At 37.7% G+C, this 16,702-nt stretch overlaps 1 protein-coding gene across 1 annotated transcript; it reads left to right on the forward strand.

The window, feature by feature from the left end:
- Positions 1-10,700: 10,700 nt before the first annotated feature.
- LOC122668746 (CXXC motif containing zinc binding protein-like) lies at positions 10,701-14,996 on the forward strand. Its single transcript, XM_043865280.1, has 4 exons — positions 10,701-10,848; positions 11,061-11,168; positions 13,003-13,170; positions 14,871-14,996. The coding sequence occupies exons 1-4, from the start codon at positions 10,747-10,749 to the stop codon at positions 14,994-14,996; spliced, it is 504 nt and encodes a 167-aa protein (XP_043721215.1). The 5' UTR covers positions 10,701-10,746.
- The last annotated feature ends 1,706 nt before the right edge of the window (positions 14,997-16,702 follow it).

The raw sequence follows: 16,702 nt of genomic DNA on the forward strand, positions 1-16,702 counted from the left end.
TAAAGGAGATACAAGTAATTGTTCAAACAATGGGGGGTTAATTGTAATTGAATCAAATTATAGAGATGGTACATGTAATTTGCTTTTAAAAAAGGATTTCTTATTTTCATACTTTGTTGTTTAGTCCCACATCGGGAACTCCACAAATATTTTCCTCTTTATAAACTTCAAGTTTACAATAATCTAGTGCCGAGCTCAGTTGTGTGAGCTTGTAACCAAACGGGGCATAAAGGTGATTGAACGCTGGCCCAGTTCTTGTTGGGTGGGGCTCAATGGTGCAAATTACTAGTTTGCCCATTCCAAGTTGAGAGTTGAGCCATGTGGCTTGGGCGAAGGCCCAGGCTTCATGTCTCCTAAAGAGGAGGGCACTGCGCCAGGCTGGCTTCACAGAGCAGCGACTACCTCCCGCTCTTAACGGTGGAAGGATAACAAGTTGGTGTGCCTTGAGCCCATTGTGCCCCAAGAAATGGTCCCAATCGGACGGTCATTTTTTTACCCATTTTGATCATATGTTCTTATTTTTTTTTACCCATTTTGATCATGTTCTTATTTTAGGGTGAGTGTGTCAATCTGATCCGGTTTTGGGTAATTGGTCTACTTTCTAACTAAGGACCAGAATCGAGGAAGTCGACACATCCTATTTATTAATCGGTTCCAAAATTTTGATTTAGAATCGGACCAATAACTTTATGGGTGGATCTATTAGAAATAGGTGGGTTGAGGACATGGTTTTAGTGCATGGTATCGAATCGGGTATCCATCACTTGCAAAACCGATACGATACCGATATAATATCGTAATGGATTGGCCATATCAGATGGACTTACTCCCGAATCTCCTTTAAAAATTGATTTTTTGACCATTTTATCCCTTGTCATCTTTGATACAATATCAACTTAATTACTTGCAAAAGCGATACGTATTGCCTAATGTGGGTGATACGATTTCGATACCTCAAACCATGGTTGAGGAATGCAAATTCTATGAACAAAATGGGTTTTGTAAATTTTTTTTCATTTTTTCGTAAGGGTTTTGTAAAGTTCATAGCAAGGCAATCATGTTCTTACTTTATAGTGAGTCAGAGCAGCTTCATCGGATCCTTTTGAAACGGGTCTTGGCGGTTCTAAACTAGTTTTTTGATTGGTAGGTTAATCATAGAACCAAACCCATCCATCCTGTTTAGTAATCGGTTCCAAAACTTTGATACAGAATCGGACCAATAACTTAATGGGTGGGACGATTCCAATCGATCGATTTTGATTCTTGATGCATAGGTTCCAATTCAGTTCCTAATTGTGGTCCTAAATTGATACACCCATAGAAATAGGTTAGTTAAGGAATTGCCAATTCTAAGAACAAAACGGCGATTCTAAACTAGTCTTCACTAGATCCTTTTGTGGATACGTGGTTTGATAATGCCATAGGGATCAATTTAAGGGTGTAAATTGGTTTGGAACTGGGTATTCAGTTTGGTTCCAAAGAGTCTTGGCGTGATCCAGGACAAATCAAGAATCAAATAGGTTTTGAAAATCGAGATTCAAACTGAACCTACTCGGTTCGGTTCTTATACAGTTTAATTTCGATTCTTGTACTTTGTTCATATACGATAATACAATACTATTTTATAGGAAAATTTTTCTCTGTATTGGGGGCGTAGGATGCGACCACACACATTGGGGGGGGGGGGGGTGGGTAAAATAACTGCCCCACCCCGCACTCTGAATGACTAAAATGATGTGCCAGTCCCACATGTGTGGGCGCAGCCTGCGCCCTCGAGCGCTCCCGGGCAGAGAAAATCACCCCTATTTTATAATATTAATATAATAATATACTATATACACAGTATAATATTTTATACAATAATATAAAAGTATTATAAACTCAAATTTGGTTCGGTTTTGGTTCGAAGATCTATGTTGGAACCAAAGCGAATTGAATTCAATTCCTACATTTTAGAGCCGGATTGTAACTAAATTTTATTCGGTTCGATTTGGCTTATTCGATCCAATTTCGATTCCTAACCTTAGGTTCAATGCAGAACACATCCATTTTCCCTAATACTTTTTTTTGGGGTCAAGGGGAGGTTGACACTGTGGGGGGGAAGGGTGTGTTCTTCAAAATTCTTCGAAAATAATCCTTAAATCACAATCCTGTGTTGATGTCGATGAAGAAGACTTCAAATAAACTTGATTGGCTGAGGTAATCCCGTAATTACCAATCCCACAACACATGCACGTCCACTTCGCAACTACTGTGTGACCATGTCTACTAGAAAGTACACCCCACTCTGCAGATCAAACATACTCCAATGTAAGCAATCGAAAGTAAAACAGATAAGACACCAAATTTACATGGTTCGGCCAAACTGCCTACGACCACAGAGCAATACCTTACCTAGAGTTTCGTATATTGTTCAACATGCTACTCAAATTTTTTGATAACAACAACAACTCAAGAACTCCAATCCCTGCTTGAAATTGAGGTGCAACTCAGATAAGGGCAACAACCCCAAACCCTAGATAAGCCCCGACTTACTAGAAAATACAATATAAATTCAAAGATTAAATCCCTCCCATTACATCAACAACCTAAGGTTTCATAACATTCAACAAAACCCTATAAAAAATAAGAAGGGATTTTTTCAGTTGCATAATATCTCTGCATGTGTATTCCCGCCGTTGGCCAATTGTTTGAGGTGCACTTGCAACCTTGAACATGCTCAAACAATGTATTCAATCTCCTCAAAACCCAAAAACCTTCAACACCATGAGACAAGGGTTTTTCAACTCTAACATACCTTACCTTGGGTAGTCCCACATTCCATTGTATCTCTGATGTGTGATCAGTACGTTGCATACATCCCCATGTGCACGTGAATCAAGAAAATCATCAAATAAGTCTTCTGTGCACAATTGTGTTCCATAGAAAGTTTTCACGTTTTTTTATTCTTCAGAAAGATAGGTATCATCTCTGTGAAAACGCAAAACTTCGTGGAACTCAATTCCAATTTAAAACGAGGGAGATATCATTGTTTTATTAAAACCCTACGATCTAGGGATATTTTGGTCATTTAACAAAAGTTCGTGACACTCAACTTCATCGTCGGTCGGCATGACTTGCAGCACGTAACGAGCCTACTCATACATCTATTGCTTTTAACTTTCAGCTAAACGCGTTTGACTTTAATCCAAGAAGAGAATAGTTTTAGGAATAGTTAATTTATTTTAACTCAATAATTAGTCTCATGGATTTAAATGGAATCTTCTCTTGATAACTATACTCATGTGATGTACTGGATAAGACCTGATATATATCGGAATACATATATTACATTTTTTTGGTACAGGAGGTATCCGGCCTTTAGCCGACTAAATCCTCTAGGGGGCTCGTGTACGACCCCGCACACACATGAACCAAGAGATATTGGGGCCCCCATTTTCACTAGGGAGTTTCCTCTCAGGCGGGTACCCCCAAGGGGGGAGGCGGAGTCGAACTCAAAACCTTTAGCTTCCTTAGACCTAGTCTCTTGCCAAAATGCATTTACGCTCCAGTATAGCGCTAAACCAATTATAAAAGGATTGCATGGATCATGACGTTGTGTCTCTCTCCGCTTCAATCAAACACCTCCATTTAGCATCTTTGTTACAGATGCTCATCTAACTGCTCACAACATTCTAGAATTTTAACAAAACAATGGTACCCGACTGTTCACAGAACAACTTAAATTTAAGTCAAAATTTTGGCCAAGTCTGAAACTTTTGGTCTATTCCAGATTTGCTCGGATTTTGACGTCTTATACAAAAACATAAAAAAATCCTTCGTTTCAAATCAGAATCTAACAAAATCAGTTGCGTTGGAACCGTGACTCGACGAACTGCGTTTCTTGTGAAGAACTCTTTGACCAAATATGCCATCTGGACTTCTAAAATTAGCACCTAAGTGGATCCCATTGCACAATCCTATGAAAATCACAACTTTTGATGTACGAGGCCTTTACCTGCTGCTTCAGGCCTTTGGCAAATACTAAATCCAATATACTGTCAATAGTTATCCCCCATGCTCAGATGCCGCTGTAATCCTATCAATGATCAAACTGCCTTTGACACTGTTTGACCATTTCAACTCTACCAAACCACCAATACCTACTACCACAACACCAATATGAACAAATACGTTTCCAACAATAACAACACTCCAGACACCAAATAAATGATAATATGGGCATCCGTATTTAGCGAGCTAGGAACAAACAAGAAACTAACATGCAAAAAATGACATATAAGAGCTAAACTATCCTCAGTAACAGAATTTACAGCCCAATCAATAAAACTAGGAGAAGAGTTTAAAAGAGCGGCTTGCAGTCAAAGATAACAATGGCTTGCTTGAGCTGGAATCTTCGATCCAGTAGAAGACAATCTCTCCCAGCTTCAACCTCCATCACAATTGATATTAAAATGACAAGATTTGAGAGGAAGGAGAGAAGCACAAAGCAACGGGGGCATCAAAGGTCTTTGCCCTGTTACTTGCATAGAAGTAGAAAAGACAAAAAAAAAGAACTTAGTTCTTTGTTTCAAATTTTTTTGGATTTCAAAGAAACTAATTAAAAGATGGGGTCAGATTCCCTCCAACGAATAAGGAGCAATTAAGACATTTTAAGGGGATGGTGAACAGTGCAATGTGCAATTTTTCTAAAAACTCGTGTCGTGGGGATTTCCCCCCCTGAAAATATACTATATGGTAAAAAAAGGGTATTAAGTGACTACTTATAATGAAATAAACTTCAAAATTAGAAATTAGGAAAGAGAATGCTATCTGGTCGCGTGCGACTCCTGTGCCTAGACACAGGGTTGTGTGAAATAATATTTTTATTTGAATAAAGGGAAAAAAAAAGGTACTTGGTCGCGTGGCTCCTACGTCTAAAAAAAGGAGCACATGAAATTACTACTGTCTCCATGAAATAAAAAACCGCATCTATGTTGGTGCCCCTATCTACAATATCATTGGCCCCCATGCTGATGCAAGCGCTACGTGATCAAATAACAATGTTTTCTCCTTAAATAAAAAGATGGTTAACATTTTATACACTAAGTCAATAGTGATAAGTGAATAATATATTTAGTGAGAAAATCAAGAAACATACCCATATTTAATGAAGAAAAGAGATAATATGAGAATGAAGTATACACGAACGACATTTGCTTCTTTTTCCCTTTGATTATACTTTGAGGCTTACATTCTATTGCTTTTTTTTTTTTTTGGAGTAGTAAGAGACAAACTTTATTAAGATTAACATGTATTACACATGGGCGAAGAGGAGATGTTGCACATCTCCGTAATCCAAGGATACATCGGGAGAAGGTCTCTCTTCTCAACAAGTTTCAATTGATCCTACTTGCATGGGTTGTGGAGCTATATTAGAAACCAGTGATCACATATTCCTTGATAACCCATTTGCTCGCGCAACTTGATTTGGTAGCCATCTCTCCTTCTTGGTGTCATTGTCTCAGTCCCCAAAGCTTCATTTATGGCTGAATCACTGGGAGAAAATCAATTTCCCAAACAAAAAGTGTGTTGAAGAGACATTAAGTTTATGCTCATTCATTTGCTGATCCTTATGGATCTTTAGAAATGATCTCATATTCAATAGGAAAGTTTGGATTCCGCTTGAAGTTATCAACGCAGCTCAAAAAGCCATGGAAGAATTCTGGAATGTAAACAAGCTTGATTATGATCGATCCTCAATACAGAGTCATCCCCAATCATGCAAATGATCTCGTCCATGTGGCAACTTCTTCAAAATCAACTGTGACGCAGCTCTCCCACAAGATTCATCCACAAGTGGTATTGGAACCATAGCAATGAACTACTTGGATAGGGTCGAAACCCACATTCGGCAACTGTAACTGTTTCTATAGAGAACCCGTCCATGCGCTCCATCATTGAATCCATTTCAGTGGGTGAATAGTGCTATCGCCAGATTGGAGAGTGGAGTTCCTCGTAGATCACCGGATCACTGGAGAAGAAAGAGTTGAGATGGAGGAAGATGAGGTTGGAACGATGGAAGGTTAAGGAGATGGATTTTGCTTATATAATGTAAGAGTAAAAGGGTACAACTACACTAATGAAAGGTCATATGCCCATTTAAGAAGTTTTTTGTTTTAACTAACGGTTTCAACTTAATGAACTGGGTTTATTCGTAAGCCCCACCATAGTCCAAAGGAGGTACATGTAATTGTTTAAACAGTAGGAGTTACTTGTAATTGGACCAAACTATAGGGATGATACATGTAATTTACTTTAAAAAAATTTCTTATTTTCATACTTTATTGTTTAGTCCCACATCGGGAATTCTACAAATATTTTCCTCTTTATAGACTTCAGGTGTACATTAATGTGTCGCCGAGCTCTGTAGCACGAGCTTGTAACCAAGCGGGGCATTAAGGTGATTGGATGCTGGCCCAGTTCTTGTTGGGTCGGGCTCAATGGTTCAAAATCCTTGCTTGCCCATTCCAAGTTAGGAGTTGGGCCATGTGGCTTGGGCGAAGGCCCAGACTTCGGGGCTCCTAAAGCGGAGGGCACTGCGCCAGGCTGGTTTCACAGAGCAGCGACTACTTCCCGCTCTTAACGGTGGAAGGATAATAAGTTGGTGTGCCTTGAGCCCATTGTGCCCCAAGAAATGGTCCCAATCGAACGGTCACTTTTTACCCACTTTGATGATGTTCTTATTTTTCTGGTGAGTGTTTAAATCGGATCCAGTTTTGGGTAATTGGTCTATTTTCTAATTAATTCTTGTTTTGATAAGGACCAGAATAGAAGATCGATCCTAAAGCCAACACATCCTGTTTATTAATCGGTTCTTGAATCGGACCAATAACTTTATGTGTGGATCGGTTCCAATCCTTAGTTGGTCGACTCCGGTTCATGGATAGGTTCCAATTCAGCCCCTAATTGTGGTCCTAAATTGACACCCTTAGAAATAGGTGGGTTGAAGACATGGTTTTAGTGCTTGGTACCAAGCATTGGATATCGGTCACATATAGAACTGATATAATACTGAGGAATGGATTGGCCGTATCAAATAGATTTACCCCTGAATCTCCTTTAAAATTTAATTTTTTGATCATTTTACCCCTTGTTCGTATTGTGTCATAGATACAGTATCAAAATCGATTGCGTGCAAAATCGGTATGTATCACCTGATACAGGCGATACGATACCAATAGCTCAAACCATGGATGAGGAATGCAATTTCTATGAACAAAATAGGTTCTGTAAAGTTCATAGCTAGGCTCTCATGTTCATATTTTATAGTGAGTCACAGCAGCTTCACCAGATCCTTTTGAAAAGGGTCCTGGCGGTTCAAAACTAGTCTTTTGATTGGCAGGTCAATCCTAGAATCAACCCATCTTGTTTACTAATTATTTCCAAATTTTTGATCCAGAATTGGACCAATAACTTAATGGGTGGATCGATTCTGATCCTTAGTTGGTCGATTCTGATTCTTGGTTGATTGGTTCCAATTCAGTTTCTAATTGTGGTCCTAAATTGACACCCATAGAAATAGGTGGTGAAGGAATGCCAATTCTAAGAACAAAACTGGGTTTGTAAAATTCATAGCTAAGCTATCATGTTCATATTTTATAGTGAGTTAGTGCAGCTTCACTAGATCCTTTTGTGGATTGATAATGTCATAGGGTTCAATTTAGGGGTGTAAATCGGTTTGGAACCGGGTATTCAGTATGGTTCCAAAGAGTCTTGGCGAGTTGGCGTGATCCAGAACTGAATCAAGAATCAAATAGGTTTTGAAAATCGATATTCAAACTGATCGAACCTACTTGGTTTGGTTCTTACATGGTTTGGTTCCGCCAGCAAAGACGTAGGAGCGTAGACCCAAGGACTCTACTACAATTGCAATGAATGCTTCATGCCAGGCAACCAATACAAGAAAATATTTTTGTTCGAAGGCTGTTACAAAGGGGAAGAGGTTAATACAAAGGAGGATAAAGGTGATAAAGTGGACGAGAAAAGGAAGACATTCCCGACATCTCTCTACATGCGATTTCACATACGTGAATGACTCACAGCCATTCAGATGGAACATTCCCACAGAGTGGATCTATCGGATGGAAACCAAGTAGTTGATATTATACCTCCAGGGTTTTTTGAGATTTAATCTATCATGTAGGAAATTGTGAATCTTGTTTGTATATACAATTAGACAATTTCTTTTAATTTTTTTAGAAAATGTTTTATAACAAATCTTTCTTTTTCGCCTCTCATCACCTTTTATTTATATATACATTGGAAAAAAGAAAGCTGTTTGGTCACATGCCCCTACACCCAGACACGGGTGATGAAATGACCATCCTACCCCCTTGTTGGATGCCTAGGCACACGCTCCCATTGACCCTCTGCACTGACATAGGAGTTACACGACCAAGCAGTGTTATCCTCCGCCTATGCAAACTAACAGTTGCCGCTGCGGCTGCCTCTAGTAGGAGCTCTACCATTTGCGACTATTCTGAAAGGGAAAAAGAAGAGAAAATGTGAAATAGAAGAAATTAAACATTTTGGTATTGACAACAGAATTTGTTGCGAGTATCCCAAATAGCTGGGTTAAAAGATTTATTAAGGATTTATTTTGTGTGTGCGTTGGAGGGAGGGGCACTTACAATCTAGTAAGTCTCCATAAGTAAGTCTTCTTCTTCTCTTCAATAGCAATATTCTCCTTTTAACTTACCAAGTTCTATTATTTTTCCCATGCTTGGTTTGGAGTTTCCTTCTTTTTCTCATGCTTTGTTGTTTAGTCCTACATCGGAAAGACTTGAAAATGTTTTCATCTTTATAGATTTCAGGTTTAATTATACCTATGGCCGAGCTCAGTTGCGCGAGCTTGTAATCAAGAGGGGCCATTCCAAGTGGGGAGTTAAGCCATGTGGTTTGGGCGAAGGTCCAGACTTCGTGGATCCTAAAGGGAAGGGCACTGGCTTCACAGAGCAGCGACAACCTCCCGCTCCTGACGCTGGAAGGATAACAAGCTGGTGTGCCTTGAGCCCATTTTCCGGCCGTTCACTAACTATGTGGATTCCTTTATTGATGAAATTGATCTTAACATCCGATTGGAATAACGTAAGAGATTCTCCTCCCTCTACACTAACCGCAGAAGGTATGCTAGCATTAGGGGTGTCAATTGGTCGGTTTGTTCAGTTTCGATCTGGTTTCAATGGTTTCGATGTGAGAATAGATGAATCCAAAACCAAACCAATATGGGAAGATTCGGTTTCGGTTTATTTTGATTTTCTCTTATTGATTTGATATCGGGTTTGGTTCGGTTTACCATGCATATATATGCATAATTATTAGGTGAGGAAAAAATAAAACATGTTTTTTATAATTTTTCAGGTTAGTATCAGTTTGTGGATTCGGTTTCGGTTCAATTCAATTCCAGTTGGTTTTGGTGTGATCCGATTTTCTACTGATTTCACAATACCCCAATCCCGTAGCTGATCCCATAAGTTACAATTGGATTTGAATTGATTCAGTCTGGTTTCACCATTTGATTCGTATTTTGACACCCCTAGCCCTAGCTAGCACCTTATCTTTCTCCTCCTCGCATGAAATGACGTCTCCTAGTTTGACCTGATGTTACTGTGGCCTGATACTCATGGTTTGAAGTAACGGTATCGTACCATTTGTATCGGGTGATATGTATCGATTTTATAACTGACCATTCTCAAAACCGTGCTCAAACCATATCAGTGACAGAGTACAGACAAGGAGTAAAATTGTCAAAAAAAAATCATTTTAAAAAGAGAATAAGGGGCAAATTTGTCTAATATGGCCAATCCGTGCTGATATCAATCCAATACCCTTATCGGTTTCCAAGTTGAGCGATACCCGTTCCCATATTGTGTACTTTAACCATGATGGTACTCCCTTCACTATACACCCCACAGGTTCAGTTGCAGTGGTACAGGTACACTGGTAGTTGTAAAGAGTATAAGTTCGTGATCTCAGTATCGGTTGGATCGGATCGATCGATATGGATCGGAATCACCCAAACTCGGACAAATATGACACTTTTGTCCTTTTTTTTTTTAAAAATAAAATAAAATAAATTTTTTTTACATTTTTACCCCTGTCCATAGAGCTGGTCGGATTGGTATCGGGATCGGTCTCGGCCGATACCGAACCGATCTGATCCGACCAAAATCAGCCGATCCGATCCGATCCGATACCTCAATCCATGAGTACAACACAGGCAACGCAACAGAGACAGCTGAACAAATCCGCGTGACCATTGACGGTGCTATAGACATAAAGTTGATATTGATCAGATGAACCTTAGCCGTCTGATCAGAACAATTGGCCCCAATAACCCTTACAGAAGGAACATGGTCGGACTGGAGTCACTGAGACTCGCATCGCATGCATTTTGCATTTTTGCATTCCATTTAGAGTGGGGCCCATTGAATAGTGGTCCCGATGCTCCAATACCGACACGTGGAATTTTAGAATCCACTTGTACGGAACTTTATTGAGAGAAGAAGATACAGGTACTCCTCCTCATCGTCTACTCGATAACACCATAACAGATTAACAGAGTATAAGAGAGAAGAGAAGCGAGAGGGAAGGAGAGACAGAGCGAGAGAGAGAGCAGAGAAATATGAAATAGGTGCCAAGTCATTGGTGAGCGAATAGAGGAATAGGGTTTCATCTGAAATCAGGTCTGGAAAGGAAACGAAAATGGTGAAGTTCATGTTGATGATAACTGCTAAGCTCGAAAATCTCACCAATCTTCAGCCATTAGGTGGTTGCGATGATCCAAGCTTCCCTTACTACTTCAAGGTCTTCTTTCAATCCCAAATCCTTCCTTATTCAGATCACAATCTGTGTATGTTCTAAATATTTCTAGGTCTTTAAATGATTTTAGTTTCTTGATTTTGGTTGAATTCAGTGTTTTCTTTCGATTTGTTCGTCTCGCGAACTCTGAAACTTTTCTTTTCCTGATCGATCTGCTTGTGGTTACTGAAACTCTGTTTCTTATATTCCCTTAATAGATGAAATGCTATGAATGTGGAGAGCTTAGTGAGAAGGAAACGTGTGTGAGCTTGGATGTAACTGTTCCTACCCCCAATCTCAGGGGCACCACTAATCTGGTTCAGAAGGTCTCACTCTCTCTCTCTCTCTCTCTAAGCATGTCTTTGTGCATGTGTTTGATTTGCTTTGTTTTCTATTTGTTAGAAATCTTGCAATCTCCATCGACATTGCTGCCGCTTTCTTCCTGCAACTGATAATCATTACTCTGTAGGGATAGGTTTAGCTTTAGTTGAACATTCGCAAAATTTCTTTGAGAAAGTCATTTTTAATCTTAATCTCTGTTTTCCACATATAAACTCAGAATATCGATACATTTGTCGTAGTTAGATAAATATATAGCTAGAGAAACATGCTAATAGAGATTCATATGCTGCTTACGGGAGAACTCTATTTCTCCTTAAACATTATATGCTGTTGGTGTTTTTCTTTTGGGTGAGCGTTCTGGTGGGGAGCAGGCCCCTGCGTGTGTGTCTGTGGGAGGAAGGTGGGAGCCAATGAGAGGGCACAAGGGTGGAATTTCTGCTTTCATAGGGGCGGGTCAGTCATTTTGTCCCCACAGCACGGGCGGTACTCTCCACCCCCACCTACACAGAAAACTTTTCATCATTTCTTTTTTCCTCCCGATATAAAACAAGGAGGTTAAGTGATGGATGATATTAAGTTACCCTTCTTGTTGGAAAAACTTCTTAAGTCATATATATTACTCTTTTGAATCGAATTAAAATGGTTCGGTTACCGAATTGAATTAGAACGGTTCGGTTACGATTTCAAGAATGTGAATCAAATGCAATACAATTCGATTTTGGTTCCATGTTTGCCATCTTGAATCAAATCAGAATCGAACCAAATGGCCAAAATCGAATCGATTGATGCCCTTAGTTATATAAGGAAGACCCCCAAAAAAAAAAAAGGGAAACAGTTTTCTGTCCGGGAGTGTGGCCTACGCCAACTCTCCCATGTGTCTATCTCTCTCCTCCTTAAAACAAGGGGGCAGAGTTGTCTTTTCATATGGGGAGGAGAGAGCTAAACTCATGGGAGTGCTGGCCTAGGCCACACTCCTGGACAGAGTTCTTTTTCCCAAAAAAATAAATAAATAACGTTACAAATTATTTAACACTTTAAGGTTATCAATAAAATATTATTATCAAAATAATTAATATTTTAGAAGGCGGGCCTTGGTGCAACGATAAGGTTGCTCCATTGTGACCAAGTGATCATGGGTTCAAGTTTGAAAACAGCCTCTCTGCGAAAGCAGGGATAAGGCTGTGTATATTATGACCCTCATCAGATCCCCCAGTGGCGTAAGTCTCATGCATTGAGTATGCTGTTTTTTTAAGGAAAAGAGAAACACTACTTGATCGCGTGCCTCCTACACCTAGATACATGAGCATGTGAAATTACCACTCAACCCATCCTGAAATAAATAAAAAAATCCATCCATGTTGATGTTCCTGCATGCACTCTCAATGGGCTTCGTGTTGATGCAGGCCAAGCAATGATGTCTTACCCTTTCTTTAAAATAAATTAAAATTTTATTTACCATTATATCATTATCAAAGATGAACATTTTCTCACACAGTTTTTTAATACACTTGTGAAAAGAAATGTGTTATTTTAAAAGGGTTTAAAAAATAAAGTTACAAATTATTGATGAACATCTTGAGAGGATGTTATTAAGAAACATTTTTATTGAAAATAAAAGAAAAGACTAATATCTTACACACCAAATCAATAGTTTAAATTTAGAAGTAAAAGTGTAAAACAGCATCTTCAATAAGATCAAAAATAAATAAATCTATTACCAAAAATAAATAAATAAATAAATAAACCCAAGTTTATTTCTGTTACCGTTGATTATACTTCTCGGATTTACATTCACTTTCATGTTTGTCCTTTTCCCAGTGCAAGCTATGTGGGAGGGTAGGAACTGTGCAGCTGATCCCTGGCCGTGGTCGCCCGCTGACCAACGTAACTAGTCTATTTGAAGAATACACCTCGTTGATGCTATTTGATTGCAATGGCCTTGAGCCAGTGGGATTTGTTTTTGGAAATGGATGGAAAGCGGAATCAGTAAGTTCCTATCCTTTTCCTTTTTTTTATTTTTTATTTTATCAATTAATTCATGTCCTTTAATTGTTCTCAACCAGGAAATTTGCAATTATATGCAGTTCAATTTCTTCTTGTTTCTAAGCATGCAAGTACTTAATTCTTCTCTCTTTGCATCGTCACATGATGGATATTGCCATTTATCTTCCATTTCGCTACTTTCTTGTTCTATGAGGCAACACTAGAAGTTGAGTTTTCTTGATTTATGAAGATTGAGAAACGTGTAGTAAGTAGTAACTGCTTTTAGTAATTTCTCGTTTTTTTTTTTTCAATAGATGGAATTTCTGAAGTTGGTTTCCCTCTTGTGCTTGTTAATTTCCTCTATTTTTGTTGGGAATGTTTTCTCCCTTATAATCTTTCCAAACAGTTTGTATCAGGATTATCACTTTTAGTGTTATTTCTTGAATACTATTGTGTCAAAATTATAGAAAGCATTGGAGACCATCACTTCTTGTAATTTCAAATATTTGTTCACATATAAATTTTTTTTGGGGTGAATGTATTTGTTCATTTGACTCATTATGTAAAATGACTGTCTAAATGAGACATCTATTCACATATTTAGAATATTGAAGCATTCTTTTAAGGGATTGTCTCAATGATATCTCTATAGGTGTATTTAGAATTTGACATTTTCATTTAATCATTTTCATTTAATTGTCTCTAAGGAAAAGGTTGAGCTCATCACTGATGTAGTGTAAGCTAACGCCCAATGTCTGTCTCTCTCTTCCCCCCTCCCCTTTGAAATGACACCCTTGCCTCTCCTATATGATATCCCATCTTGCACACCCATTGGTGTTGCATGCTAATTTACCGTTATCCCTCTCCCTTGTACCTCATCTTATTTACAAAAGTTCTCTAAGTTAAGGGTATAAAAGGGTTTTCAAAAATAATTTTAAAGTGACTTTTCATTATATCATTGTCATAACATATTTTTGAGTATACATGTGAAAGAAAAAATGTGTTTTAATAGTAGCTAGGGTAAAAAAGTAATGTTACAAATCATTTGACACATTAAGGGGTATCAATAAGAAGATCACTTCTTTCAATTATGCGTTGTCTTATTCTTAAAAATTAATTAAGTTAAGGATAAAAAATATTTACTTAAATGACTTATTATTAATGTAATTATAAAAAAAATGTTATCTTGTACATTTTTTAAATACACATATGAATGACAAAATTTTATCTTCATTGAAAAAAACAATATATAGTAAAATTACAAATTAGTTGACACTTTGAGTGGTGTTCATAAGAAAATTCATATGTAAACGAATTTTCTTATTGACAGCCCCGCAAGGTGTTAAATAATAACTGTTTTTTTATGTTCTCTTTGTCTGTCACACATTTTCGTGTTAGTAAGGGTAAGGGTAAGGGTAAGGGTGGGGGTGGATTGAGCCCGTATCGAAAAAAAGTTAAAAAAACAATTCACTTTTTGGCCAATATTCTCGATCCATGCATGAAGATATTGGGTACTAATGATACCGATATGTATCTTCCGATACAACTGATACAATAGTAATACTGTATTGACTGATACAATACTGATTCTGAATAACTTTACTACTACTACATATTGAGCAAGTGAGCTTATTATGTTTTTAAATTCATGTTAAATGTATTGTTTCTAATTACACTTACACATGAATCTCAATGTTTTTTAGACAGATGGAACTAAATTCTACTGTATTGACTTGTCACGAGGGGAGTATTCAAACTATGATGACGATGGACAGTTCCCAGTTAAGAAGGTTCTCAATCCCCGAGCTAATTTTGTTGTGGTGAACTAGAATGCATGGAGTAGTACTCTCATAAATGCATTAGTGCATCTTTGTTGAGGCAAGGAAAGTATGCAGGTGGTGAAGTACATATAGACTATTATGGGAATTGAAGGAATAAAGCATTTGTTTTGAATGTGAGGGCTCAGCTTTTCTTATCATGCAGAAACAGTATGACTGCAATTTAACAAATTGAAATGACAGTAGATAGGTAGGCATACTATGTGTAGGAGTGGTTTTGCTACATATTTGCCAAAAGGTACTCTTAACCGGCAAGTGTTATAGCCTTACAGTAGTGAATGAAATATACAAAGCATGGTTTCACCTTTTGCATGAATGTGATTTATTTTTTCACAAGTAGTTATCCCATCCATGCTCAAGTTTTTTTAGTTTCAATTATTACGAGCTTTGCCACCTAAAACACCTTTTCTTTCTCCTTGTTACTTAAGTATTAAGCTCATGTCTTGTGCTCATGTTCCCCAATTGAATTGAAGGTTTACTTGAATAGGGATTACTCGGATAAGGTTGCTTTGTTGGATTGATGGGGTTACAAATCCTTATGAGCTGAAACAATGCTAGCAAAAGCCCTCATGATCTTTCTTGTATGGGAAAGAAAACTGTGTCCTAGAGTGTGGCCTATGTCAGCACTCCCATGAGTCTATCTCTTTTCTCTTCGTATGAAAAGACACCTATGCCTCCTTGTTTTGAGGAAGAGAGAGATAAACATATAGGAGTGTTGACGTAGGCCACACTTTTAGACAGAAAACTAGTTTCCCTATTATATATGGGAAAGGCATGGGAAAGGGTTCTCTAAGCTTGCATTATAGAGAATCCACCAATTAGGAGGTTGGGTTATGGTTAGTCACTAGGGGCAAGAGGAAAGAGAATGTCACGAGGAGAGAAAGAGAGAGAGAGAAGAGTTGCTGGTTTAGCCTCTGTCGGCAGCGCAGAGATACTTATGTCATTTTATATGTATATAAAGTCGAGATCCATAAAGACATGCTACCGTTTATGAAAAAAGAAAATATTAAAATAGAGATGATTCATAAGGTGTTAAATTTAAATTTTAAATTTAATCATTTACCCACCTATTTATGAAGGTGACTTTTCACATCTTAAGATAGAAGCTAGAAAACAATAAACATGACTACATTATAAAACTACAAAACGGAATCTCAAATGTGGATTTCAAAGAAACTAATGAAAAGATAATTGTATGGAAGAAAAGGATCTTAATTAAGTTACTACTTGAATAGAACAAACTTCGTAATCAGTTATTTTTCACCATTAAAAATAAATGAAATTTAATCAAAGAATTTTCTTATAGACACCCCCTTAAGCCTTAAGGTGAAAATAATTTTTAACCTTTTTTTTTAAAACTTTTTAGTATCACACATTTTTTTATTCAATGAAGGTAAATACAGTAATTTCACATGTATATGTGAAAATTCTACAAAACAATGACAACTTTGATAACGACACGATGATAAATCACTTTCAAATTATTTTTGAAAATCTTTTACACCCTTAAACTTAAAGAACTTTTAAGAATACGACAAGCGACAGTTAAACTGTGTCAAGTTCCGAAATACGTACACCTATAGGGGTGTCATTTAGACAGTCCCATTAACTAGGGTTATTCATCAATATGGCCTTTAACTCCTCCTTCCTTGGTTGGATTTACATATCACACAAAATATATAGCAATAGAAACAGAA

Source organism: Telopea speciosissima, chromosome 7 (assembly GCF_018873765.1).
Source record: "Telopea speciosissima isolate NSW1024214 ecotype Mountain lineage chromosome 7, Tspe_v1, whole genome shotgun sequence".
Classification (NCBI taxonomy): domain Eukaryota; kingdom Viridiplantae; phylum Streptophyta; class Magnoliopsida; order Proteales; family Proteaceae; genus Telopea; species Telopea speciosissima.

Coding starts and splice junctions, on each gene's coding strand:
- LOC122668746 (XM_043865280.1), top strand. CDS start 10,747: ATGGTGAAGTTCATGTTGATGATAACTGCTAAGCTCGAAAATCTCACC. Junction 10,849..11,060: donor GCTTCCCTTACTACTTCAAG/GTCTTCTTTCAA, acceptor TTCCCTTAATAG/ATGAAATGCTATGAATGTGG. Junction 11,169..13,002: donor CCACTAATCTGGTTCAGAAG/GTCTCACTCTCT, acceptor TCCTTTTCCCAG/TGCAAGCTATGTGGGAGGGT.